Raw genomic sequence first — 27,262 nt, 5'->3', positions numbered from 1 at the left:
TCCACATAACCAATATTTCTAAAAATATTAAAATACAGCTGCCAATTGACAATTTTTTAAAAATGAGGAAAGAATTTTACACCAGTCCATAATCCTAAACTGCCATAATTTGCATTCTTATACTTTAAAGGTGTGGTGAAATGGAAATTAACATCTGTTACATCAGAGACCCTTTTCTGAGGTTAAAGCTAAGGAAAAGCCATTGAAACTGCTGATCTGTGTCAGCCACAAGGATACCGCAAGAAACAAAGTAAATTCAAGGGGAAACTTTAAAGTTCAGTTCTCTCTGCTGCTACGACAATGAGGTACGTATGGAGAGTCAGTCCTCCAAGCCACAGTACTGTTGACTTCAGTCACACTGCGGTGGATAGGTGCTCAGTGGAAGCCAGGCATTTCTCCACAGAGGGCAAACGAAAACTCCAGGAGATAATCACTGACCACTGTCACACACCACAATGCAGCAGGCTGAGAGCACTCTGGGAGCAGATCACCCGCCCTCTTGTCTAAGAAAAAAGGAATTTCATAACCGCAAAAATAAATGAAGTTCATTTTCTTCCCCTAAACTATTGTCTTTTTTTTAGAAAGCAACATTTTTTCTAAACCTGCCCACCATAGTACAGTACATCAAAAAAAGTTGCAATTTGGATGACCAACTCTCCATACTTCGCTGGTGTGGCACCTGAGAAAACTGAACTTTAAAGTTGCCTCTTAAAATGACTTTGCTCATTCACACAGACCTAGTTTCAATGGATTTTCCTTAGCATTAACCTCAGGGAACTGCCTCCAAGAGATTTTTTTAACACATTATTTTGCTGTTAAATTCACTTCTTCTTTCTGAACTATGATTTTAAACAGCAGAGGACAGTTGGACTATTAACTTCTCCCAAATGTAATAAATTTCACTTTCTTCTGTCTTTCACAATTGTAATACCAACTTTGGAAAGAATGTACAGGTGTAAGTCACATCTACCTGCAGGAATAACTGGTTTGTTTTCAACTAGCTGAACACAGAATAGCATTTTTCCAAGTTGCAAGGATGGAGTTCTACACTTGGTACCTATAGCTAGACATTCAAAGTAGCATAACAACAAAACCAAGGGTGACTGTTCCTGTTCCCTTCCCTCATTCTCTGTGGGGAAGTTTGCAGCTGTCACATCAGTACAGTTATCAGGAGCTCTTGATTTGCAGAAATGCACGAGAAAACCCACGTCCTATCACTCTGTTGCCTAACATGTTGGACGTTCCACAAGAGCTCTCACTGCCTATAACTTGCATCATGAAATACAATGAAATAACATTTTAATGCACAGCATTTATTTTTATATACTGTATAAAGTGAATGCAGCTCACCTTACTTTATTTAAGCAAGTTAAATTCTCAAACAGTGCCAAAAAAATGTAGCTCACTTATTATTTTGGCGGTACTACCTCATTTTCACCATAAGATGGTGCAACAACAAAACCAGACCAGCAGAGCACGACGTAGTTACCTGCTTCCTTGCAGACTGCTGTCAGATCTGCTCCAACATACCCATGAGCCCCATCTGCAAGCTGTACCAGCTCCAGCTCAGTCAACAAGGTGGGAACATTCTTTAGAAGCTTCTTCAAGATATCCGCACGGTCTCCAGCATTAGGGATACCAATCTCTATTTCTTTATCAAATCGTCCAGGCCTCCGAAGCGCTGGATCTAAGGCATGAGGTCGATTTGTCGCACCAAGGACCAGGAGCTGTCCTTGACTCTCCTCCTAACAAGAGTGGGAAAAAAAAAATCAAATAATAAAAATCAAATTTCGTCAATGTATATCTCACTACACCCCAGTGCTCGAGACTTAAAGAGCAATTTCCTCAAAATTCAAGCTTTAGAAGCTAACAAACAGTGGTCCAGTCTTACAGAAGTCACAACTTACATAGCCAGTGATTTGGTTGCTTCTATCTGATAAATGCCCATTACTATATTATATGTCATAACACACACATGCTTCATGCTTTCATACTGAAGGTTGCTACACAGGAAATTCACATTTAAAGGCGAGCTGACCTTTATCACATGGATTGACGGGAGCCTGCAGAACAATATATTTTGGCCCTGCTTTATTTTCATTGTGTTTGTGCCAGGAGTTTTGGCACTGCCATTTTCAGCTACTGCAAAATAAATGTGAGCATTCCTTTGGGAATACCTTTATATTTATGTTATGTAGAGGAAAAAGAGGAATACAGGAAGGATGCCAGGCAGGTGAGACTGCACCTGAGGAAGTCAGCCCGCACCCACCATTACATTAGAACCCAATATATACCCAGAGGCATTATGTCTCCGTACACTGTGATTGGTAAGAGGCTGTGAGAGAGTTAAGCCCATGCTAGCACACGACCTCCAGCCAAACTCTCCCACAGGCACAATACTGCCAACAGCTGTCAAGGTCAACACAGCACTCAACTTTTACACCCAGGCTAGTTCTGACAGGCTATAGGGGACGTCAGCAACAGTCAGTCAATCCTCAGTGCAAAGATGCGTCAAGCAGGTTTCTGATACAGTTGCTTGCTCCGGCATCATATTTCCCATAGACAGCTGTCAACAGCACAAGAGGGAACTGCACTTTTTCCAAATAGTAGAACTCCCCAAAGTGATGATCCCCATATGTCCATAATGGCTGTTGTACACAATAGCAGCATTGATGAACCACATTCAACTCATCGGTGAGCATCAGCATGGGATCATACAGTTCAATGCCTGCTTCCCAGGCAGCAGTTATAATGGGCCCGATATTAGGAGGGAGGCAGGTTGGCAGCAGGGGTTCGACTGGGCGCGTGGGTAACACGCCCAGTGAATTCGGGGTGCTCCGCACGTAATTGCAGCCTTACCTTGGCTTCCGTGTTTCCCATCCTAGACCTGCGCAGCAGGCGCACTGCGCACCCGCATCACAGTCTGTCAGCCGGAGGAGCCCCATTGAAAAGGGCAGTCCTCCAATGCTCCTCCTGCAGCAAACAACCAATTTAGGAGCATGGAGCAGGCCAGAGGCAAGGCTGCTCCAAGGTTTTCGGACTCCTCACTCCAGGTGCTGCTCAATGGGGTGAGGAGTAGGAGGGAAATCTTTTTTCCATCAGATGGAAGGAAGTGCCCTCCCTTCACCACTAAGAAGGCCTGGCTGAAGGTGGCTGAGGAGGTCACCAACAGTGGCAATGTGTCCAGAACCTGGGTGCAGTGCAGGAAGAGATTTAATGACCTAACCAGGTCAGCCAAAGTGAGTACACTTACGCATTCTCGCACACTCCGACTTCCACATCACCTCCACCACCACACAACCCCTTCTGCACTGCCACCACAACCCTCTCGCATCACTCCTCATATCCACTCAACTTTCATCCTCACCTTGCCTGCACGTACTCACCGCCCCAGTTCCCATTCGAACACTACCACGCAACCCAATCCTCATACAATCTCATGGCTATGTCTCACACGCAACCTCCCATGCATCTCCCTCATGCTCAACCCCACCCACACCAATGCATGCAGCGGCTCACCATGCAACCATCACTCAATCACGCCTCTGTGTTTTGCCTTGATAGGAGAAGAGATGCCAGAATGCCCGGGAGAGGGCAAGGACCGGAGGGGGCCCGCCACACCAGGTGGCAGTAACAGATGCGGAGCAGCAGGCACTCGAGATAAGCCGCTCGTGACACAAAGCTAACACTCAGCACTCATGATAGCGAATGATCTTAGCATCACTTGGCATCTGCAGCACCTCAACATCTGTTCACATGCTTAATATTGCTTTCTGTTCTCTTGCAGGCCCATCTGCGACTGCCGTGACCATGGAGGGCGATTCCTCAGAGGACCTGCCGGCCTCTGAGGGTCCATCGTCACATCTGAGCCAGCCATCCTCCAGCGCAGATACACACACCTCGGTGGGTCCCCGTCCTCACTTAGTTGGGCTTGCACATGGTGAGTCACCACCCACATGTGAGCACGAACAGACCCTGGTGGCAGGGGTAGCCATGGAGAGTCCGTGTCGGTGAGAAGACTCTTCTCCAGGCTCTGCTCAGCTGGACACAGATGCTGACCGCTGGGGGCCAGGCGTGAAAAGGAGAGTCATCGAGGGGCAGCAGCATATTGTCGAGGTACAGGAACAGTTGCCACATGCACTCTCCACAATCGCGCAGAGGACGGAGAAGTCCAATTCCTGCATGCGTGGAATACTATCTCAGGAACGTGAAGGCATCTCTGAGATAATGTCGCGGGCAGGTGCAGGAATGCCTGCGATGGAGGAAAGGCTAGCCTCCATCGAGCGTCAAGCACGGCTCAACAATGAGTCCATTCAGGCCCCGACAACGGCCGTTCGGATTCAGGGTGAGCAACATTCTGCCGCCTTAAACAGGCTGACAGACACCTTACAACTGGCCTGCCAAAGCTTCACACAAGTCCTCCATACTGTCGTCCAGCAGGGTGGAAGGAGTGTTGTGGGCCTGGGCCAGGAGAGGGATGATGGTGAAAGGGGACATGGAAGTGGGGACGCCACTCAAAGTGCTCCCACGTCTCACCCGTTGCCCCCCTCTCAACCAGTACCCGCAATGCTGCGCACTCTCCAGGTGGCCGAGTCTGCCCCTGCACAGGTGCAGATGGAGCAGTCTTTGGAGGGGCCCTCACGGGCACTGAAACCCAGAGGGTGTCCGTGCAAAGCATCTCATCGGTCAGGGCTTGGACAAGAGCAACCTGCCACGACCTCTGCTGAAGCCACAGGGGTAGCACAACATAGGGGTTCCCGTAAACGTAAGGCGTAAGCACAAAGGGGATGCACAAGGGTGTTTGACGATTTGTCATGTTTTTTATTTATATTTGTTTTCTTCCACATTCACAATAAATCTTATCACCACTACTGCCACGTCTTGCCCATTCTTGACTGGCTTGTGGAATAGGTCTCTTTCATGAGGTTCACCATGAACACGCACACTTGATGCCACCAATTGGATCATTCTACAGTGGGTGTAGGTGCAGTTCCACCACTGTTTTGTGCAGGGGGCGAGGGAGGGGGCTGGTGTGGCCGCTCCTCTGTCCAGGTGATAAGGACTCGACTCTTCACACAGTCTGATGTTAGTAGAACCGTTCACATATCAGTGACTCCTTGGCCTCACAAGCAGCCAGGTGAGCCGCTGTTCTGCCCATGGGTTGTTCCTCCTCCTCCTCCTCCTCAATATGGGTGGCAGATATGGATGGGGCCTCCTCCAGCGGCACCCCTCTCTATTGTGCCATGTTGTGCAGGGCACACCAGACGACTATAATGCGTCCCACTCTGTGTGGCGCATATTGAGCCCTATAGCCTGCTCAATTGTAGACCTGGTAGCGATGTGGCTGTCGTTATATCGACACTGTGGCTCAGTGGTGGGGTTCCTCAGAGGTGTCATAAGTCACGTGTACAGGAGATATCCCTTGGAGCCAGCCTTTGCGGGTGTTGGGTTAGTGGAAGAGGGGCGGGATGTTGGACTCCCTGAGGATGAAGGGATCGTGGCAGCTGCCAGGGTATCTGGCACACGTGAAGGAATCTCTTGCGGTGGTCACAGATGAGCTGAGTGTTCATGGAGTGATAGCCCTTCCTGTTGATGAACAGTCCTGGCTCGTGTGAAGGTACTGGTATCGCTATAAGGGTGCAATCGATTACACCCTGCACCCATGGGAAGCCAGCCTTAGCATGGAATCCCACTGCCCTCTCCATCTGGCTGAGGTCATCCATGGGGAAGTTGATATAGTGCGAGGCCCTGCAGAACAAGCCGTCGGTGACCTGCCTTATGCACTTGTGTGCAGACGACTGAGAGACCCCGGTGATGTCCCCGGTGGCACCCTGGAAGGATCTGGAGGCGAAGAAGTTGAGGGTAGTGGTGACTTTGACAGCGACAGGTAAGAAGATGCTGCTCAGTCCATCCAGGAGCAGCTCGTCATTAAGGAGGCTGCAGATGTCCGCGACTACCTGGCGACTGAGTCTGAGCCTCCGTATGCACTGCTCCTCAGAGAGGTCCAGGAAGCTGAGCCTCGGTCTGTAGACCCTGTGGCGAGGGTAGTTCCTTCTGCGACGCATCTCTCTCTGCGGTTGCCCTCCCTCCTGCTGTGCAGGTGGATGTGTCACAGCACTGTGCTGTGGAGCTCCACGTGTCGGAGGTGGACGGTGTGGACGGTGAGGCTGGTGATGCTGTTCGTCCTCCAAGGAGGTCATGACTGCAGCTATGGCGGCCCCCATCCGGAAGATGTACATTTGAGGGGGTCCGCAAGGTAGGTAAATGTGTCTGCACACCGGGGTTGAGGTTCCAAGTTGGTGAATTTTAGTGTTAGGAGGAGGATGGTGCAGACCAAACTTTGTCCAAAGTGACAGAGTGGCCTCCTGCAATAACTGAGGGTCTCCCCCACCCCCCCACCACCTGTCAAATGGACCTTTGCAGCTCCCACAGGCTGGTGGCTACAACATGTCCGTTTCAACTTGGAGTGTTTCCCAGTTGAAACGGACATGTTGAGTTGAAAATCCCACCCCTCCTAAAACATCATGTCAATCAGGTCTGCAAACAACCTGAAGTACCCACTTAATTAGTTTAAGTGGCATCCCGCCGGCTTTAATTGCCGGCAGGAGTCCCGCATGCGGGGGCTGCGCGCACATGTATGCGCATCACTGGAGAACCCGGAAGTGGGCGGGTTGGAGCCGGGCTCCAGACCCGACCCGGGAATCCCCGATTTTCAGAGCCCCCCCCGCCACAAACCCGCTCGGAGGTCCAAAAATCGAGCCCAATGTCTTTATTTTAAAGCTTTCTACTATAACCTTGTTAGTTGATTCACAAAAAAGTGTAAGAATGGTTCCTAGGTGACCCCGCTCTTAAGACATCAAACAACAACCTAGCGCACACAGCGAGATGCATGCAGCCAGAATCATCATAGAATATGTCACAACATCTTGAAGCAAGGTTCAGATACCTTGAAATATCAAGTATTGTGCTACATATAACCCAGTGAAAGTCTCCAGGGTCATAGTGATCTGTTGCATTACTCTGCAATTTCACAATCCAATGACAGATAACTATGGAGCACCTGGAGGAGGAGGAGGAGACAACTAAATGCAAGGAGGTAACCAAGATGAGCAGGTGGAGGCAGCAGTTCCAGCTGCTGAGGCCCTTTTGTTAACTGCTAGAACTGTACAACTGATTAGAATTCCTCCTGAATACCCATCCACCAGTGAATCAACTGTCCACCTTCTCCAGGCTGTGACAAAATACAACTTCACCTAAATTGCCTTAAGCATCAACACAACTGCCAAGAATCCCCCAGTGCAAGGACACACTCTATAAGCGCAATTGGACTTCAGTGCTCTTCAGTAATCAATTGTTTCTTCTCGGTGCTCCCCTCATGACAGGCATCAGAGTAGTAAATGGGCATTCTGCGTCAGTGCTCTTGGGAGTGGGGTGCTTGCGAGGATATGAGTGAGTAATATTGAATGCTGTGAGTTACTGAATAGATGAGGACCACTCGGCCCTAGCACAGTTTCCTGGTGCTTATCTAGAGAAAGAGAATAATAATTTCTAAAGCCGTCATTGTGATAATCCTCGAAATAAAGCATACAGCTGAATGAATATTGTACTTCAGTATTTGCTTTGGTGCCAGTGAGTAAGATAAAAAGGAACAGCACTTTAAATTAGGGTCAGAAATTCACGTGCAGTGCATGCCCAAGTTTGTGCGACGGGCAAGCCTCCCGTTAGAAGCGCAAAGTCAGAAAAGTACACCTTAGGTCCCAAGTATACTTCGGATAGCTAATTAGTACACAGTAGTGGTGACAAGTCCTACCAGCTCCTCTGTGTGCTTCACGTTGCATTCACATGCATGACCTTCTCCTCCAAGCACTCTGTACTGCGTGTCTGTGTAGTTGGTGCCCTGGGGTGCCACAGTGCCACCCTTCGTCCAGCCAAACTTTAACAGAAGTATCGTGAAATATTAGGGCTTGATGTGCTGTAGCACTTCTGTGGCCATTAGAATCATAGAAAGGTTACAGCACAGAAGGAGGCCATTCGGCCCATCAAGTCCACGCCGGCTCTATGCAAGAGCATTCCAGCTAGTACCACTCCCCCGCCCTATCCCCACAGCCCTGCAATATTTTTCCTTTCAAGTACTTATCCAGTTCCCTTTTGAAGGCCATGATTGAATCTGCCTCCACCACCCCCTCTGGCAGTGCATTCCAGATCACAACCATTCGCTGTGTAAAAAAGTTTTTCCTTATGTCACTTTTGCCAATCGCTTTAAGTCTATGTCCTCTGGATTTTGACCCTTCCGCCGATGGGAACAGTTTCTCTCTATCTACTCTGTCTAAACCCTTCATGATTTTGAATACCACTATCAAATCTCCTCGCAACCGTCTCTGTTCCAAGGAGAACAACCCCAGCTTCTCCAATCTATCCATGTAACTAAATTCCCTCAACCCTGGAATTATTCTAGTAAATCTCTTCTGCACTCTAAGGCCTTCACATCTTTCCTAAAGTGCAGTGCCCAGAACTGGACACAATACTCCAGTTGTGGCCAAACCAGCGTTTTATAAAGGTTCATCATGACTTCCATACTTTTGTACTCTATGTCTCTATTTATAAAGCCCAGGATTCCATAAGCTTTTTAGCCACTTTCTCAACCTGCCCTGCCACTTTCAACAATTTGTGCACATATACCCCCAGATCTCTCTGTTCCTGTACCCCTTTTAGAGTTGTACTCTCTAGTTTATATTGTTTGCACTTTAAGTTAAATATATTTATAATTTGGTTGGTAAAAATAACTTTTCCTTTAAGTTGTTGCTGCAAGCCTTTAAATCCTGCAGCACCAAATTTTCTGCCCCCCACCCCCCTCCAACAAGCTCCCGATGCAAACATACATTTCCATTTTGAGGACATAAGTTAATCCATGCATCTCTCCACTGAAACAATGTCTACATTTCCCAACAATACACAAGTCATTAACCTATAAGCTCGCTAGTTTATGTATAAAATGTATGCTCCTCACTGGATTTACTGGTTAAAGCAGGGAGTAGGTGAACCATTTAGATCAGGGCAGTCTCAGGTTCAATCCCTGGACTCTGCTGAATTAGCTAAACTCAGTTGGGGCAGCAATAGGGGTGCCATAACTAGCCTCGGTGCCCAGATAAGAGAGGGGAAAATTGGCTAGGGCTCCTGCTCCTGATTGCTATCCAGTGATCCCAACTGAAAAATCTTGGGCAAGGACAGGATCAGGCAGAGCTTTGATGTACCCTATACTTGAATAACCCAAAAATGTTCATTGCCTATGCTCATATGTGAAGAATGCCCACTTGAGTGAGGTATCAGAGAACAACTGGTATCCACTGAATTGTACCTCAGCTGGAATTCAATACCTTCAGGAGTGGAGGAAAGACGACTGGCAGGATAAAGGATGGAAAAGAGAGGGACAGTTTCAGTACTAAATACTACCCAGACCTTTCATTACAATATATTTTAAGAGTAGAAATTGTCATATAGTATACAGAAGAACAGCTTGCAGTGATTTACAAAGATGCAACTCAGTCAAGGAGATCTGTGGTGCCATGAACTGGAAAAGCAAAGCAGAGAGGCTTCTGAAAGTCAGCAGGACACTGAGGATTGACTTAAAGCAAGATTCATTACTTCGTGTAACATATGCCTTAAAATCACAGATCTACTTAACAAGAGGCTAGCTATCTTCACGGCGTGTCAATGTTGAATCCGAATATTGACCAACAAGGGTAAAAAATTAATAAGCAACATAGAACCTGGATATATTATAATAGGTGACAGATGATAAATTTTTCACCATTCCCTCCACCACCACTAATTTACAGTATTTCACAGTATCAGATATACACCAATTAATCAAAGTCTTGGTAACATACTTCTTTCCCTTTCTGTTAATAAAAGCTATTGCAGAATAGTCACATTAGCAAAAAGAAAGACTTCTTCCTGTAAACCCACAACTATGGGAGTTCTGTGGCAGTACAATGCACTGATGTACCTATGCTAAAGCTTAATTCCCCAGTGCAGTGAGTTCCCAATCTCGTTCACGTCACTATGTGGAGGAACCAAGCAGAAGCTAATAGCTTTCTAATGTGGATTACAGAGGGGAAAGAAGGGAGAGTCGCCAATAGGCTGCTCACACAAACCTCCAAGCTTCTGTCCTAGAGTTTTGAGAACGTCGACTCCTGCCTACTCTACCACAGAAGACACTTGACTCAGGGAGCCCACAAGGAAGAGAAAAACGAGAGGTTGGAAAGGGAAAATAAAGGGGACAATATATTTTCTTAGAAAAAGATACATAATTCAGCCATAGCAACTAAAGAGTACTTGCAGATTAAAACTTGGTGTGGAAAATATGAATTCTAATGAAAAAACTGATTACAATAAAAGACAGGCCAAATTTAACAGTGGAAAGTATAATCTCACACAACAAAGCTCATGAATGGAAAGAATTAGGAAACAAACTAGAGGAAAAATACCAGACGGTTGAAACTGCAACACAATCTCTTGCAATTTACAAGATCACATAACCGGTCAAATACGATTACGCTTTGCAAAAATTCAGTAAATGATTATCCTACTTGAGTGTTAATACCCAACTAACACACAATTTACTCACCGAGCCAATACCATCCATTAGTGTGAGCAGTGATGCTACCACTCGCTTCTCAACTTCATGCTGAGCTCCTTCCCGCTTTGGACATAAGGCATCAAGTTCATCTATAAATATAATTGAAGGTTGACTGGAAAAAGAGATAAGCCATTAGATGCACGTCACATTTTAAGGGTCACATTTACAAACCTGTTTTGAATGGCTTATCTAATCTGATGGAATCAACATCTTTCACATGTACAGAATTATCTGCCTGCTTCCGAACACATTCCTATTCAATCCACGGCCTACGGTTACACAGTTCTTTCACTAATATTAATTTGGAAATATTTTTGAGTTATTCAGAATCAAGCTGAAAGGGTTACACAGAAAGCAAATTTTTCAGGTTAACAAATATCAGCTTGCCTCGGTTGGTAGCACTCTCACCTTAGTCAGAAGGTTGTAGGTTCAAGGCCATTGCAAGACTTAAGCCTACAATCTAGGCTGACACTCCAATGCACTAACGAAATAGGCAGTATCATAGAATCATACAGCACAGAAAGTGGCCATTCATGCCTGTGCCGGCTCTTTGAAAGAGCTATCCAATTAGTCCCACTGCCCTGCCCTATCCCATAGCCCTGCAATATTTTCCCCTTCAAGTGATTATCCAATTCCCTTTTGAAAGTTATTATTGACTCTGCTTCCACCACCCTTTCAGACAGTGTATTCCAGATCATAACAACTCACTGTGTGAAAAGAATTCTTCTCATCTTGTTTCTGGTTCTTTTGCCAATTACCTTAAATCTGTGTCCACTGGTTACCGACCGTTCCGCCACTGGAAACAGTTTCACCTCATTTACTCTATCAAAACCCTTCATAATTTTGAATACCTCTATTAAATCTTCCTTTAACCTTCTCTGCTCTAAGGAGAACAATCCCAGCTTCTCTAGTCTTTCCACATAACTGAAGCCCCGCATCCCTGATACCATTCTAGCAAATCTCCTCTGCACCCTCTCTAAGGCCTTGACATCCTTCCTAAAGTGTGGTGCCCAGAATTGAACACAATACTCCAGCTGGGGCCTAACCAGTGATTTATAAAGGTTTAGCATAACTTTTTTGTTTTTGAACTCTATGCTTCTGTTTATAAAGCCCAGGATCCCGTATGCTTTTTTTAACAACCCTCTCAACTTAAAAGATTTGTGTACGTACACCCCCAGGTCCCTCTATTCCTGCACCCCCTTTAAAACTGTACCTTTTAATTTATATTGCCTTTCCCCATTCTTCCTACCAAAATGCATCACTTCACACTTGGTTAAATTTCATCTGCCCTTGTTCTCCTGAAGTCTGTTACTATCCTCCTCACTGCTTACTACAATTCTGAGTTTCGTGTCATCTGACAACTTTGAGATTATGCCCTATATATCCAAGTTCAGGTCATTAATATATATCAAAAAGAGCAGTGGTCCTAATACTGACCCTTGGGGGTCACCACTGTATGCTTCCCTCCAGTCTGAAAAACAACCGGTCACCATTGCTCTCTGCTTTCTGTCCCTTAGCCAATTTTATATCCATGCTGCCACTGCCTCTTTAATCCCATGGGCTCCAATTTTGCTAATAAGTCTATTATGTGGTACTTTATCAAATGCCCTTTATAAGATTATAACTCATTGCTGCAAGATGATTAAAACACTCTCTCATTTATGAAGGAAGTGAAAGACTTCCGCTATTCTCTCTCCTCCCCCCCGCCCCCGACAACCACCTCCCCCCACCGCCACCATTCTTTGGTCCACGCAGCAACGGTAGCCAAAAGGCAGATGTGAAACCTGCTTCTCGACCTTTCTCTACCATGCAACTCAGAACTGGCTGCTAGCCTTTCCCTCTGGTTCTCCCTGTGGGGGGGGGGGGGGGGGGGGGGAGGGGAATAAAAACCAAGCGATTTCTACTTGCAGTCTCCACATAGCAAGATAAATGAAATCAACATGGGGGTATATCAAACATGCTTACCATTACCCCAGCTTTCAGACACCTGCCATCATATTATCGGCCCCTAAATTTTAACAAGTGCAACTGGAGACATCCCCTCAAAAAGGAAATGTAATTCTGAGCTAGTACCATCACTGATCGGTACTTATCTCTTATATTGCCAATTACTTTCTAACTTTTAGTTTCAAAGTTACCTCAATGGAGCCTTGAACATGTTCACTTCAGTTCAAATGTGGAGCAAACCCTCTAGAGTGATATGAGATGAGGGGAATTGCCTCTTCAGGGTGCCTGCCCCAGTATGAGGAGCACTGTGCACCAATCTCAAAAACTGATCAGGGCCAGGCTTAGTGTACCTTCCCCTCTCTCCCCTCCCAACCAAATCTCTGCTAATATTCAGAGAATTAAAAAAATTACCAGACCAAGTCTCTATCAGTGTGCAGCAAAATTCCTAGCGGGCATGATGAATGAGCAGGTTGAATTTAGATTCCTTTTTCACTAAGTCAGTGTTAACAAGTTTTGTAGAGGAACTGTCCAATCACAGCCAGCATTCAAAAACCAGCTCAACTGCGCAGAATGACAAAAACTGAGGGGCACTGGACTGCACCAATACCACTGCATGCATCTCTCATTGTAGCCGAAAATATAATAAAGAAAAGTCAGCACAGATTTCAAACGGGAAGGTCACGCCTGACCAACCATATTGAATTCTTTGAAGAAGTAACAGAAAGGGTAGACAGGAGTAATGCGGTAGATGTAATATATTTGGAAATTCAAAAGACCTTCGATAAGGTACCACATAGTAGACTCATGACTTAGGTCAGAGCATGTGGAGTCAGCGGACAAGTAGCAGAATGGATAGCAAGCTGGCTACAAAACAGAAAACAGAAAATACAGGTTAAAGGTGGGAAGTGGTGTTCCACAAGGATCGGTGCTGGGACCACTGTTGCTCACTATTTACATAATCGATTTGGACTCAGGAATCGGAAGTACAATTTCAAAATTTGCGGACGACACCAAATTGAGGGGTATAATTAATACCGAGGAGGACTGCATCAAAATACAGGTAGACATTAATAAACTAGCAGAATGGGCGTGTAATTGGCAAATGAATTTCAATATAGATAAGTGTGAGGTGGCGCATTTTGGTAGGAAGAATAAGGCGGCCACATACTCCTTGAAAATAAGAGTCTAAATGGGGTCGAGGAGCAGAGGAATCTATGGTACAGATGCACAAATCACTAAAAGTAGCGACACAGGTTAATAAGGCCATAAAAAAAGCAAGCAAAGCACTGAGGTTCATTTCGCGAGGGATAGAATTGAAAAGCATAGATATTATGTTAAACTTGTATGGAACCTTGATTAGATCACACTTGGAGTACGGTGAACAGTTCTGGTCTCCATATTATAAACAGAGAAGATTGAGGGGTGACCCGAGAGAGGTCTTTAAAATTATGAAAGGGTTTGATAGGGTAGATGTAGAGAAAATGTTTCCACTTGCGGTGGAGACCAGAACTAGGGGTCATAATTTTAAGATAGTCACTAATTAATCCAATAGGGAATTCAGGAGAAACCTCTTTACCCAAAGAGTGGTTAGAATGTGGAACTCACTACCACAAGGAGTAGTTAAGGTGACTAGCATAGATGATTTTAAGGGGAAGCTAGATAAACACATGAGGGAGAAAATAATAGGATATGTTGATGGGGTTAGATGAAGAAGGGTGGGAGGAGGCTCGTGTGGAGCATAAACACAGACAGGGACCTGTTGGGCCGAATGGCCTGTTTCTCTGCTGTACATTCCATGTAATTCTATGTAAAGACAAGAAGGGATTTGGCCCAAATTAACTGGGCAGAAAAGTTAGCAAACAGGTTGACAGATCAGCAGTGGGATATCTTCAAATACATGATGGATAAAGGACAAAATAAATATATTCTTAGAAGGTGAAAAACTGGTACATCAAAGAATGCTAACAGGTATGGATGAGCAGTGAAATGCAGAGGTTCTAATACCTAGCTTCCTGAAAGTACGAATGCAGGTTAAAAAAAGCCATTAAAAACGTCAACAGCATTTTGGATTTTTAAGTAGAGAATCATAGAGTATCAGAGTAAAGATTATAAATTTGTACAAAATATTTGTTCTGCCACAGTTAGAGTAGTGTGTGTAGTTTTGGGCATCCCATTAAAGCCACAGAGTGTAAACATAGGTTTACCAGGATGATGCAAGGGATAGGAAACTATAGTAACGAGCAGAGATTTGTGATATTGGGAGTATATCCACTGGAGTAGAGAAGGCCAAGATGAGATTTAGTAAAGGTATATAAAATTATGAAGGGCTTTTATAGAACATAAGAACATAAGAACATAAGAAATTGGAGCAGGAGTAGGCCAATCGGCCCCTCGAGCCTGCTCCGCCATTCAATAAGATCATGGCTGATCTGATCCCAACTACAAATCTAAAGAACACAAGAAGTCGGAGCAGGACCTGGCCACATAGCCCCTGGGCCCTCTCCGCCACCCACAGGGCATTGACCGATCCGAACTCAGCTTCATGTCCAATTTCCTGCCCGCTCCCCATAACCCCGAATTCCCTTTACTTCTAGGAAACTGTCTATTTCTGTTTTAAATTTATCTAATGATGTAGCTTCCACAGCTTCCTGGGGCAGCAAATTCCACAGACCTACCACCCTCTGAGTGAAGAAGTTTCTCCTCATCTCAGTTTTGAAAGAGCAGCCCCTTATTCTAAGATTATGCCCCCTAGTTCTAGTTTCACCCATCTTTGGGAACATCCTTACTGCATCCACCCGATCAAGACCCTTCACAATCTTATATGTTTCAATAAGATCGCCTCTCATTCTTCTGAACTCCAATGAGTAGAGTCCCAATCTACTCAACCTCTCCTCATATGTCCGCCCCCTCATCCCCGGGATTAACCGAGTGAACCTTCTTTGTACTGCCTCGAGAGCAAGTATGTCTTTTCTTAAGTATGGACAACAAAACTGTATGCAGTATTCTAGGTGCGGTCTCACCAATACCTTATATAACTGCAGCAATACCTCCTTGTTTTTATATTCTATCCCCCTAGCAATAAAAGCCAACATTCCGTTGGCTTTCTTGATCACCTGCTGCACCTGCATACCAACTTTTTGATTTTCTTGCACTAGGACCCCCAGATCCCTTTGTACTGCAGTACTTTCCAGTCTCTCGCCATTAAGAAAATAACTTGCTCTCTGATTTTTCCTGCCAAAGTGCATAACCTCACATTTTCCAATATTATATTGCATCTGCCAAATCTCCGCCCACTCACCCAGCCTGTCTATATCCCCTTGCAGGTTTTTTATGTCCTCCTCACTCTCTACTTTCCCTCCCATCTTTGTATCATCTGCAAATTTTGATATGTTGCACTCGGTCCCCTCCTCCAAATCGTTAATATAGATTGTAAAGAGTTGGGGACCCAGCACCGACCCCTGTGGAACACCACTGGTTACTGGTTGCCAGTCCGAAAATGAACCATTTATCCCAACTCTCTGCTTCCTGTTCGATAACCAATCCTCCACCCATGCCAGAATATTACCCCCAATCCCGTGATTTTTTATCTTAAGTAATAATCTTTTATGTGGCACCTTGTCGAATGCCTTCTGGAAGTCTAAATACACTACGTCCACTGGTTCCCCTTTATCCACCCTATACGTTATATCCTCGAAGAACTCAAGCAAATTTGTCAGACATGACTTCCCCTTCATAAAGCCATGCTGACTTTGTCCTATTAAATTATGCTTATCTAAATGTTCCGTTACTGTCTCCTTAATAATAGACTCCAAAATTTTACCCACCACAGATGTTAAGCTAACTGGCCTATAATTTCCAGCCTTCTGCCTACTACCCTTTTTAAATAACGGTGTTACATTAGCAGTTTTCCAATCTGCCGGGACCTCTCCTGAGTCCAGGGAATTTTGGAAAACTATCACCAAAGCATCCACAATCCCTACTGCCACTTCCCTCAAGACCCTAGGATGGAAGCCATCAGGTCCAGGGGATTTATCCGCCTTGAGTCCCATTATTTTACTGAGTACCATCTCTTGAGTGATTTTAATCGTATTTAGCTCCTCCCCCCCGAGAGTCCCCTGTTTGTCCAGTGTTGGGATATTCTTAGTGTCCTCTACTGTAAAGACTGAAACAAAATATTTGTTCAGCATTTTTGCCATCTCCATGTTTCCCACCATTAATTTCCCGGTCTCATCCTCTAAGGGACCTATGTTTGCCTTAGCCACCCTTTTTCTTTTTATATAACTATAGAAACTCTTGCTATCTGTTTTTATATTTTTTGCTAATTTCTTTTCATAATCTAACTTCCCTTTCTTAATCAATCCTTTAGTTACTTTTTGCTGTCTTTTGAAGAATTCCCAATCTTCTATCCTCCCACTAAGTTTGGCTACCTTATATGTCCTTGTTTTTAGTCGGATACTATCCTTGATTTCTTTACTTAGCCACGGGTGGCTGTCATTTCTTTTACACCCTTTTTTCCTCAGTGGAATATATTTATTTTGAAAGTTGTAAAATAACTCCCTAAATGAACACCACTGCTCATGTACCGTCTTACCCTTTAATCTATTTTCCCAGTCCACTTTAATCAATTCCGCTCTCATACCATCATAGTCTCCTTTATTCAAGCTCAGTACGCTTGTTTGAGAATCAACCTTCTCACCCTCTAATTGGATATGGAATTCAACCATGTTGTGGTCGCTCGTTCCAAGGGGATCCTTAACTAGGACATTATTAATTAATCCTGACTCATTACACAGGACCAGGTCCAAGGTTGCCTGCCCCCTTGTAGGATCAGTTACATACTGCTCAAGAAATCCATCCCTGATGCACTCAATGAACTCGTCCTCAAGGCTGCTCTGCCCAATTTGATTTGTCCAGTTAATATGATAATTAAAATCCCCCATAATTATGGCTGTTCCCTTATTACATGCCCCGACTATCTCCTGATTAATACTTCTTCCAGCAGAGTTGCAACTATTAGGAGGCCTATATACTACGCCCACTAATGTTTTTTTCCCCTTATTATTCCTTATCTCCACCCAAACTGTTTCATTATCTTGATGCTTTGTCCCAATATCATTTCTCTGTATTACAGTGATTCCTTCCTTTATTAACATAGCCACCCCACCTCCCCTTCCTTCCTGCCTGTCCTTCCTGATTGTTAAATACCCTGGCATATTTAATTCCCAGTCGTTGTCACCCTGCAGCCATGTTTCTGTAATGGCCACAAGATCATACCCATACGTAGTTATTTGTGCCGTTAACTCGTCCATTTTATTACGAATGCTACGTGCATTCAGATAAAGAACTTTCAAATCTGTTTTGTGACGCTTAGTTCCTGCTTTTTCCTTTTTTAACACTTTACCTATTACTCCATACCTTCTGTCCCTTCCTGTTACGCTTTCCTCTCTCTCCCTGCTCAGGTTCCCAACCCCCTGCCACTTTAGTTTAAACCCTCCCCAACAGCACTAGCAAACACTCCTCCTAGGACAGCGGTCCCGGCCCTGCCCAGGTGCAGACCGTCCGGTTTGTACTGAATAGGGAAAGACTGTTTCCTCTGGTTGTGGAGACAGTGACGAGGGGTCATCAATTTAAAATCATCCCAAGGGAGTAAGGAGTCGGATTAGGAGAAATTTCTTTAGAGGGTTGTTGAAGCACGGAATGCTCTACCATAGGAGTGGTTGAGACAAAGATCATTGCATCTTTTAGGGAAAATTGGATAAATATTTGAAGCAGAAGATACAAGGCTATGGGGAAAGAGAGCTGGATTAGTTTTGGATTGCTCCAGCAGAGGCAACACGGTCACAATCAGTCAAATGGCCTCCTGTGTTGTAAATTTCTTTGGTTCTATTAAACTTTGTTAATTACAGTAATTTGAATTTCTCTCACTGAGTTACCATTGAGTGGCTTCTGCAAAGATCTGTCTCAGCCTTGCTTCACTTTCTCCAAAGTACCTGAAACAAAGGAAAGCAGGTACCTGAGCATCACGGAGACTAAAACAGCAACAAATACTTAAAATCACACAATCAAGGAAAAAGGGGACTAATCAGAGATACAGAAACTATTTTTATTGACATTACGACTTTGTAACCATTACCATTCTCTGTAAAATGGGACCTTATAGGTGGCAACCTGCTGAATAATTTAAAATTCAAAATGGTGCAATGAGAACAGATAAAAACCTAATGTTACAGGAACTGGTGCTCATCAGGATTGACGGATGTCACTGCTGGAGAATTTTCTCCCACTTTCTCTCTCCTAGCATCAGGTTTTAGTACTCCCAGATCAATATTACACACCCAGAGTAAAGCTCCCTCTACTCTGCCTTAACATGTCGCAGTCCCAACATTGAAAAGCCATCACCAACTGAATCAGCATCCCTCCCTTTAATAAGATCACTTTCACACATTGATTTTTTTTTCATATGTACCTTGGGAAGGCTGGGCACTTTACTTATGGACTTATTCGTTGGACAGAATTGTTTCATCAGTGGGTTCTACCATTACCGCGACATACCATTTGACTTACTTGCTCATAATTTCAGGTCCATTGATGACAGAAATGTGAGCTCCAACTTCATTAGCGACAGCTCTGGCTATCAAGGTTTTCCCAGTACCAGGAGGACCAAACAGCAAAATTCCTCGAGGGGGCGCAATTCCTAAATCACAAAACAAAAAAAGTGCATAGTAATGAAAAGGGCAGCATCTCCACATGGTGCCTGCACTAAAGCTTTGACTAAACTGAACATGTTTCCTTTTTTTTTTAATAAATCTCCAATCTTCTGGAATTCAGGAGAAACTTCTTTACTCAGAGCGGTGAGAATGTGGAACTTGCTACCAACTTGCTACTTGCTGAGGCGAATAGCACAGATGCATTTAAGAGGATGCTAGATAATACATGAGGGAGAAAGGAATATGTTGATAGGGTGAGATGAGGTGAGAGGAGGCTCGTACGGAGCATAGACCTGTTGAGCCGAATGGCTTGTATCTGTATTGTAAAATTCTGTGCAATTTTTCTCCCAATTCCAGTGAGTAGGTCATGCAACAAGGTCAGGAAAACGTACAAATCATCATCATCACTCGACATTGTCCAGATATGCAACTTGATAGGTTAGTGCCTGAAAGCAATAATTCCTCTTTTCTATTCCTCAAATTTTCTTCCCGTCCTGAACTCGTTGAGTGCTGCTGAATTATGAATCCACGAGTATCAACAATTCTCCAGTACCTACCCTAAGTGACCACTTTTCATGCATGAGTCCAGACCATGGAAGTCAACAGGCTATTCAACAGCAGGAGTATCACAGCTAAGCTCAATCCTGCCCTTCCCCAGGGCTACACACTTGCACTTTCCAACAAAGTTAACTAAATAGTTATCAGGAACTGGAACTCTGGCTGATTTGGGTCCTCTCAAAACCAGGGCGCTGAGGCCAACTGGAACGTCCTGGTCTGCATCGCTCAGTGCTATGCTACGCAATACTTTTACCCACTGAGTTTATGTGGAAAGGTTCATTTTTAAAAAAAAACACAAGTATTTTCACCTTTTTTTTTTAGGGATCCAACCACCAATCCATATACCTTACCAAGAGAATATGTGGGTGTCCTGCTTCAATGCATTGGTCAATACTGCTCAAAAAGTAGTCACTAGGAGGCATAAGAATTTAGCCCAGGGTGGCTTTTTCTCCTCATCGAGAAGACTTCAGCCTCTGCTTCACATGCCTACATAATGTTATGCCCAGTTGAGGTCGAGAAGTTAGCTTGTTAGGGATATCAGAAATGTTCTCTGAGCTCCATTCTAATGTCAAGCTTACATGTTTAATTGTTAGTCCTCCACTAAAAAATGTGCAAAAATAATTGCAATGCATCATCACCATGTGGTAATGAAAATATTTACAAATTTTTATCTTGTACTCAAAGTTACCTGTACAATATAAAACCAAACCCAATAAATAAATTTGTAAACAAGCAGGTCTTCAACCAGTGACAAGCCCAAATGGTGAATACTCCCCCAAATAATGTTAACTGCTCACAACTTTAGCCTTTCAAGTAAGTGACACACTGTCCAGTGAGCCTTACTGACACCAGAAACTTCTGTTCTAAAGCACTGTACTGAAATGGGAGATAATTAGTTGCACCTGATGTCACATTTAGACCAGATGATTAACTGATGTATCACACAGCACTTTGAAAATGCCACCCTCAATAATATACACAGATATACATCCTGAATCCAGTCACAAGGATTATTGTAACAGAGAATTTTAATTCTTTGGACAGTGAAGCAGTTAGGTTTCTTCAATTTACAAACTACTTTTATTTCACAAAAAAGAAACCCGAGCCAGTTAAGATTGTCTACATCGATTATTAAACCATAGTTAAGACAGACTTGATACATATCTCTAAACATGCATATTTAAACAAGGCCAGCGGTCAAAACAAAGCACTGGGGTTCATTGCTGGAGGAATAGAATTGAAAAGCAGAGAGGTTGTGTTAAACTTGTTTAGAACTTTGGTTAGACCACACTTAGAGTACAGTACATAGTTCTGCTCTCCATGTTACAAAAAGAATATAGAGGCATTGGAGAAGGTGCAAAAATATTTACAAGAATGATACCAGAACTAAAAGGTTATAACTATCAAGATAGACTGAACAGGCTGGGGCTCTTTTCTCTAGAAAAAAAGGCTGAGGGGTGACTTGACAGAGGTCTTTAAAATTATGGTAGGATAGACATAGAGAAGATGTTTTCACTTGTGGGGGAATGCAAAATTAGGGATCATAAATATAAGGTAATCACTAATGAATCCAATAAGTAATTCAGGAAAAACTTTACCAAGAGAGTGGTTAAAATGTGGAACTTGCTACCACATGAAGTAGTTGAGGCGAATAGCATAGATGTATTTAAGTACATGAGGGAGAAAGGAATAGAAGAATATGTTGATAGGGTGAGATAAGTAAGGTGGAAGGAGCATAAACACCGGCAAAGACCTGTTGGGCCGAATGGCCTGTTTCTGTGCTGTAAATACTATTAACTGGAGACCCTATCCAAGAAACACAGATGCACATCTCTCCTGGCAAGCAGAGTCGAATGTGCAGCTAGACGTAGCCTGAACCATAACTCAGCTCTTATCAGCTGCACTTAGCACTCTGTCATTACTGGCTCCAATGTAATACATTCTCATGTGCCCGGCATAGACCAGTTGGGGTGAATGGTCTGTTTCTGTGCTGTAAATTCTATATGGTTGCGTGTAATAAAACTAAAACCCAAGTTATCCAAATAATTATTACTTTCTGTAGAATTCTACAAAACCCAGTCTGAGATAAGATTTGCGATAAATCAGAAAGATTCACAACTATCCTTAATCACCATTTAACCAATGTGTCAATCCAAGATTTTGATAACCAAACTAATAAAAGGATAACCCAAATAGTTCAAACTTCCAATTTAACTCTAGTCCGACTTGTCAAAATGGCTACTAATTATATGGGTGCAATGATCAAACGCAAAACTTGACAGCCATGGCTATCAAAATGGTGGCATCATCAACACCCTATAACACACAGCAGAGTTAACCCACTGACTTCCAATGGGAATGCAAGAAGGGTTGGAAATTGCCCAAAAAGGATATCCCATGTACACCAGCTCACTCATCACTTTCAATGGGAGACAAAATGCACGAGTGCAAACATCCCAGTGACTAAAATCACTTGATTGAAATAAATAGATTGCTTTAAAAATAATTAAAGAATCATCAAACTTTCTTGAGGTAGTATTCAGAAACCAGTTTATTTAATGAGAGGATGTGTCCCACATATTGTCTGCTTACAGTTCTGAGACCTCAAATATATTACAAAAGGATCAATCAGTCCTCATTCCCAAAATGTTTTACAGTCTAACAATGTTACTTTAATCATCTTATACTGAATGACCCAGCAGTTCCAAAACAAAGAGGCCTGATTGGCCCAATTTTGGTTCACTGAAGCTCAGATATCAGAGAACGGGTCGAGCCTGGGTAAATTGGAATCAAAGATTGGCAGGCAAAACTGTAATCGAACAATGGTTGACCTTTAAAGAGGCGATGGTTCAGGTACAGTCTAGGTACATTGTCGCGAGGGGGAAAGGTAGCGCAACTAAAGCCAGAGCTCCCCCTGGATGATGAAAGAGATAGAGAGTAAGATGAAACAGAAAAAGGGAGAGTATGACAGATGTCAGGTTGGTAATACAAGTGAGAACCAAGCTGAATATAGAAAGTAGAGAGGAGAAGTGAAAAAGGAAATTAGAGGGGCAAAGAGAGTATGAGCATAGACTGGCGGCCAACATAAAAGGAAATCCAAAAGTCTTCTACAGGCATATAAATAGTAAACGAGTAGTAAGAGGAGGGGTGGGGCCGATTAGGGACCAAAAAGGAGATCTACGCATGTAGGCAGAGGGCATGGCTGAGCTACTAAATGAGTACTTTGCATCTGTCTTTACCAAGGAAGATGATGCTGCCAAAGTCACAGTAAAAGGGAAGGTAATTGAGATACTGGATGGGCTAAAATTGATAAAGAGGAGGTACTAGAAAGGCTGGCTATGCTTAAAGTAGATAAGTCACCCGGTCCAGATGGGATGCATCCTAGGTTGCTGAGGGAAGTAAGGGTGGAAACTGCAGAGGTGCTGGCCATAACCTTCCAATCCTCCTTAGATACCGGGGGCGGGGGGGGAGGGGGTAGTGCCAGAGGACTGGAGAATTGCAAATGTTACATCCTTGTTCAAAAAAGGGTATAAGGATAAACCCGGCAACTACAGGCCAGTCAGTTTAACCTCGGTGGTGGGGAAGCTTTTAGAAACGATAACCCGGGATAAAATTAATACTAACTTGGATGAGTGCGGATTAATAAAGGAAAGCCATCACCGATTTGTTAATGGTAAATCATGTTTAACTAACTTGATTGAGTTTTTTGATGAGGTAACAGAGAGGACTGAAGAGGACAATGCAGTTGAGGTTGTATACATGGACTTTCAAAAGGCGTTTGATAAAGTGCCACACAATAGGCTTGTCAGCAAAATTGAAGCCCATGGAATAAAAGGGGCAGTGGCAGCATGGATACGAAATTGGCTAAGTGACAGGAAACAGAGTAGTGGTGAACGGTTGTTTCTTGGACTGGAGGAAGGTATGGAGTGGTGTTCCCCAAGGGTCGGTATCAGGGCCACTGCTTTTTTGATATATTAATGACTTGGACTTGGACTTGGGTGTACAGGGCACAATTTCAAAATTTGCAGATGACACAAAACTTGGAAGTGTTGTAAACAGTGAGGAGGATAGTAATAGACTTCAAGACGACATAGACAGGCTGGTGGAATGGGTGGACACATGGCAGATGAAATTTAATGTAGAGAAGTGCGAAGTGATACATTTTAGCAGGAAGAACGAGGAGAGGCAATATAAACTAAATGGTACAATTCTAAAGGGGGTGCAGGAACAGAGAGATCTGGGGGTATAGGTGCACAAATCTTTGAAGGTAGCAGGGCAGGTTGAGAAAGCGGTTAAAAAAGCATACGGGATCCTGGGCTTTATAAATAGAAGCATAGAGTACAAAAGCAAGGAAGTTATGTTGAACCTTTATAAAACACTGGTTCAGCCACAACTGGAGTATTGTATCCAATTCCGGGCACCGTACTTTAGGAAGGATATGAAGGCCTTAGAAAGGCTGCAGAAAAGATTGAGTAGAATAGTTCCAGGGATGAGGAACTTCTACAAGCATAGACTGGAGAAGCTGGGGTTGTTCTCCTTAGAGCAGAAAAGGTTGAGAGAAGATTTGATAGAAGTGTTCAAAATTATGAAGGGTTTAAATAAAGTAAATAAAGAGAAATTGTTCCCATTGGCAGAAAGGTCGAGAACCAGAGGACACAGATTTAAGGTGACTGGCAAAAGAACCAAAGGCGATATGAGGAAAAACTTTTTTTACGCAATGAGTAGTTATGATCTGGAATGCACTGCCTGAAAAGGGTGGTGGATGCAGATTCAATTGTGGCTTTCAAAGAGGAATTGGATAAATATTTGAAGGGAAAAAATTTGCAGGGCCACAGGGAAAGAGCAGAGAAATGGATATAACTGGATTATTCTTACAAAGTGCTGGCACAGGCTCTATGGGCCGAATGGCCTCCTTCTGTGCTGTAACGATTCTATGATATCCTAAAAATGTTATCGTAAAGGGGCTAAAACATAAGCTTGTGTTCTAGCACGCCTTCACAACAACTGACCCCAACACTCCCTCTGATCAGGAGAGTAGGAGACATGATAATCAGCTGGTCTCACTGGCAGCCAATGAAACAGAATCAGGCTGTGGAGAGATAGGGCCCTGTAACAGCAATCTGCTCAGTTGCTCACAATGAACATGGCAGCACTGATAACAGGAGCTTTTTTTAAAATCACCTATTCATCCCTCCGGTATCTTGCCCCAGTGTTCATTATTCACACAAGGGCAGGGATAGAGAGTGTCCGTAGGCTATTCAACCATGGAGGACATCACAAACCCAATTCTGTCCTCACCTGGCATTCACATATGTTCATTTTCCTGCTGAATGGCAAGCAGGAGTAGCTGATCAGTCCTCTCCCTAGCCAGTGTGCTAAGGCCAATTGAAATCAGCTAACTAAGTACAATCCAGGAATTACATGTGGGATCTTCTGGTCTACGTAGCTCAAAGCTACATCGGACAGTGCCTTTACCTAGTAGGCCACTGGAGGAAGGTCAGGAGTGATAGTCTGCTTGAAATGAATTAATCAATAATTTTTAGGTATCTGTAGCCTTAATATTCAAGTCAGTGCCCTAAATGAACCTAGTTCCCCAGTGCTTTTTTTAAAAAACAAGGATTAGCATTACTCAGTTCAATGCTTTGTTGATGATTGATTTTAAAGTTGCAGTATTTGTATCACTTGTTAGACATTTAACTTGTACTTGCATTCATGCATATCTTTGTAAAAGCTTTAAATAAACTATTAAAATTAATCATAAAAAGTATGAATAAATTTCAATCATACACTAGTGGCAGATGGTTTCCAGTAGAATCACAATTTAAGTGACTTTGTTGTCAACAATAAAAGAACAAAAAATTACTTTTTATTTTGATCAAATTAAAACAACAGCTAAACTCTAATCATGTTTTGAGATGTCATACCATAGGACTTGAACAGTTGCGGTTGCTTCAAGGGTAATTCAATAGTTTCTCGAATCATCTTCAACTGACTGGCCAGTCCTCCAATCATATCGTAAGTGACTTTGGACTTGCACTCTTGCTTTCTTTCCTCGTCATTGCTTTGTCCCTGCAAGAACTTGATTTGAGTGAGCAAAGAAATATGGTAAAACGTATCTCTGTTACTTTTCAGGCAAATGTCAGGCATCAGGATAAAGTCCTCCATTAGAGGGTCACACTCGTCATCTCTTTCCTTAACAGATTCAGACTTTTCAACATTTTCACTGCTGCTTACAGCAGAGCATGTTATACCAGTGTGTGCTTCTGGTAATTTCCCACTGTCCACAGTACTGCTACAGGTAAGAATTGAAGTATTTTGAGAATCCGTTGTAGGAGAAGGTGAATCAGAAGTAATGTTGATACCTCTGTCCTGCATAACATCTACGACCAAATTGCTGAAGTGTGTGGACAAATCCATTGCAATGTTCTCATGTACTGGTTTATCAAGCAAGGATTCCCCATTCACTTTTATACCACTGGGAGTGACATTGGATAGCATCTCCAGCACTGCACCATCCACTCCTTTTATCTTCCTCACCATCAAGTGACAAGATCGACCATAAAACATAAGGTTCAGGAAGTTGCCGGGTAACACTATCTTCCCATCTATGTGAGAAACAAAGTAAAAATCAGATACCCATAAAATTGGCAATAAATGCCCAAAACCCAGTGGTCTGTCTACATACAGAAACTTGTGGACATATATTATGGGTCGCATCTATTACCACCACTGTGGTGGAGCTAACATAATCTGCTATTGCCACTGACCGGAAGTGGGAGGACAACATTCACCCAACCCTTTGACTGGAAAGTGTAATTTGATCCAGTCTGCTGCAGAGTAATTCAACTTCTCTGCAATGCGTAATTTGATCCAGTCATTGTCATGCAGACTTTAGAGTTCAGAGAACGCGCGGCGCTGACCCTGCCGCGTTCAGAGAACGCGCGGCGCTGACCCTGCCGCGTTCAGAGAACGCGCGGCGCTGACCCTGCCGAGATCAGAGAACGCGCGGCGCTGACCCTGCCGCGTTCAGATAGGTTGGGGTGAGGCCCTGGAGGGATTTCAACTTGAGGATGAGAATTTTAAAATCAAGGTGTTGGTGGACCGGGAGCCAATGTAGGTCAGCGAGCACAGGGGTGGTGGTTGAATAGGACTTACTGTGAGCTAGGCTATGTGCAGCAGAGTTTTGGATGAGCTCCAATATATTGAGGGTGGAAGATGGGAGGCCGGCCAGGAGAGCATAGGAATAGTCGAGTCTGAAGGTAAAGGCATAGATGAGGCTTTCAGCAGCAGATAGGCTGAGGCAGGGGCTGAGATGGGCAATGTTGTGCAGGTGGAAGTCGGCAGTCTTTGTGATGGAGAGAACATGGGGGTCGGAAGCTCAGCTCATAGTCAATTAGGATGCCGAAGTTGC

The 27,262-nt window shown here is 43.8% G+C and overlaps 1 protein-coding gene across 11 annotated transcripts in view; it reads right to left on the bottom strand.

The window, feature by feature from the left end:
* Positions 1-27,262, bottom strand: part of afg2a (AFG2 AAA ATPase homolog A) — a 553,942-nt gene that overhangs the window by 505,394 nt on the left and 21,286 nt on the right. For all 11 annotated transcript variants that reach the window (XM_067993427.1, XM_067993439.1, XM_067993450.1 and 8 more), the window contains exons 5-9: positions 25,776-26,456; positions 19,151-19,280; positions 18,520-18,576; positions 10,628-10,751; positions 1,490-1,745 (exon numbers count right to left, since the gene is read on the bottom strand). In XM_067993427.1, the coding sequence (XP_067849528.1) occupies positions 1,490-1,745; positions 10,628-10,751; positions 18,520-18,576; positions 19,151-19,280; positions 25,776-26,456 (1,248 nt within the window). The remainder of the gene's footprint in view (positions 1-1,489; positions 1,746-10,627; positions 10,752-18,519; positions 18,577-19,150; positions 19,281-25,775; positions 26,457-27,262) is intronic.

This window comes from Heptranchias perlo, chromosome 1 (genome assembly GCF_035084215.1).
Source record: "Heptranchias perlo isolate sHepPer1 chromosome 1, sHepPer1.hap1, whole genome shotgun sequence".
NCBI lineage: Eukaryota > Metazoa > Chordata > Chondrichthyes > Hexanchiformes > Hexanchidae > Heptranchias > Heptranchias perlo.
This window is presented reverse-complemented; position numbering and strand designations above follow the sequence as displayed.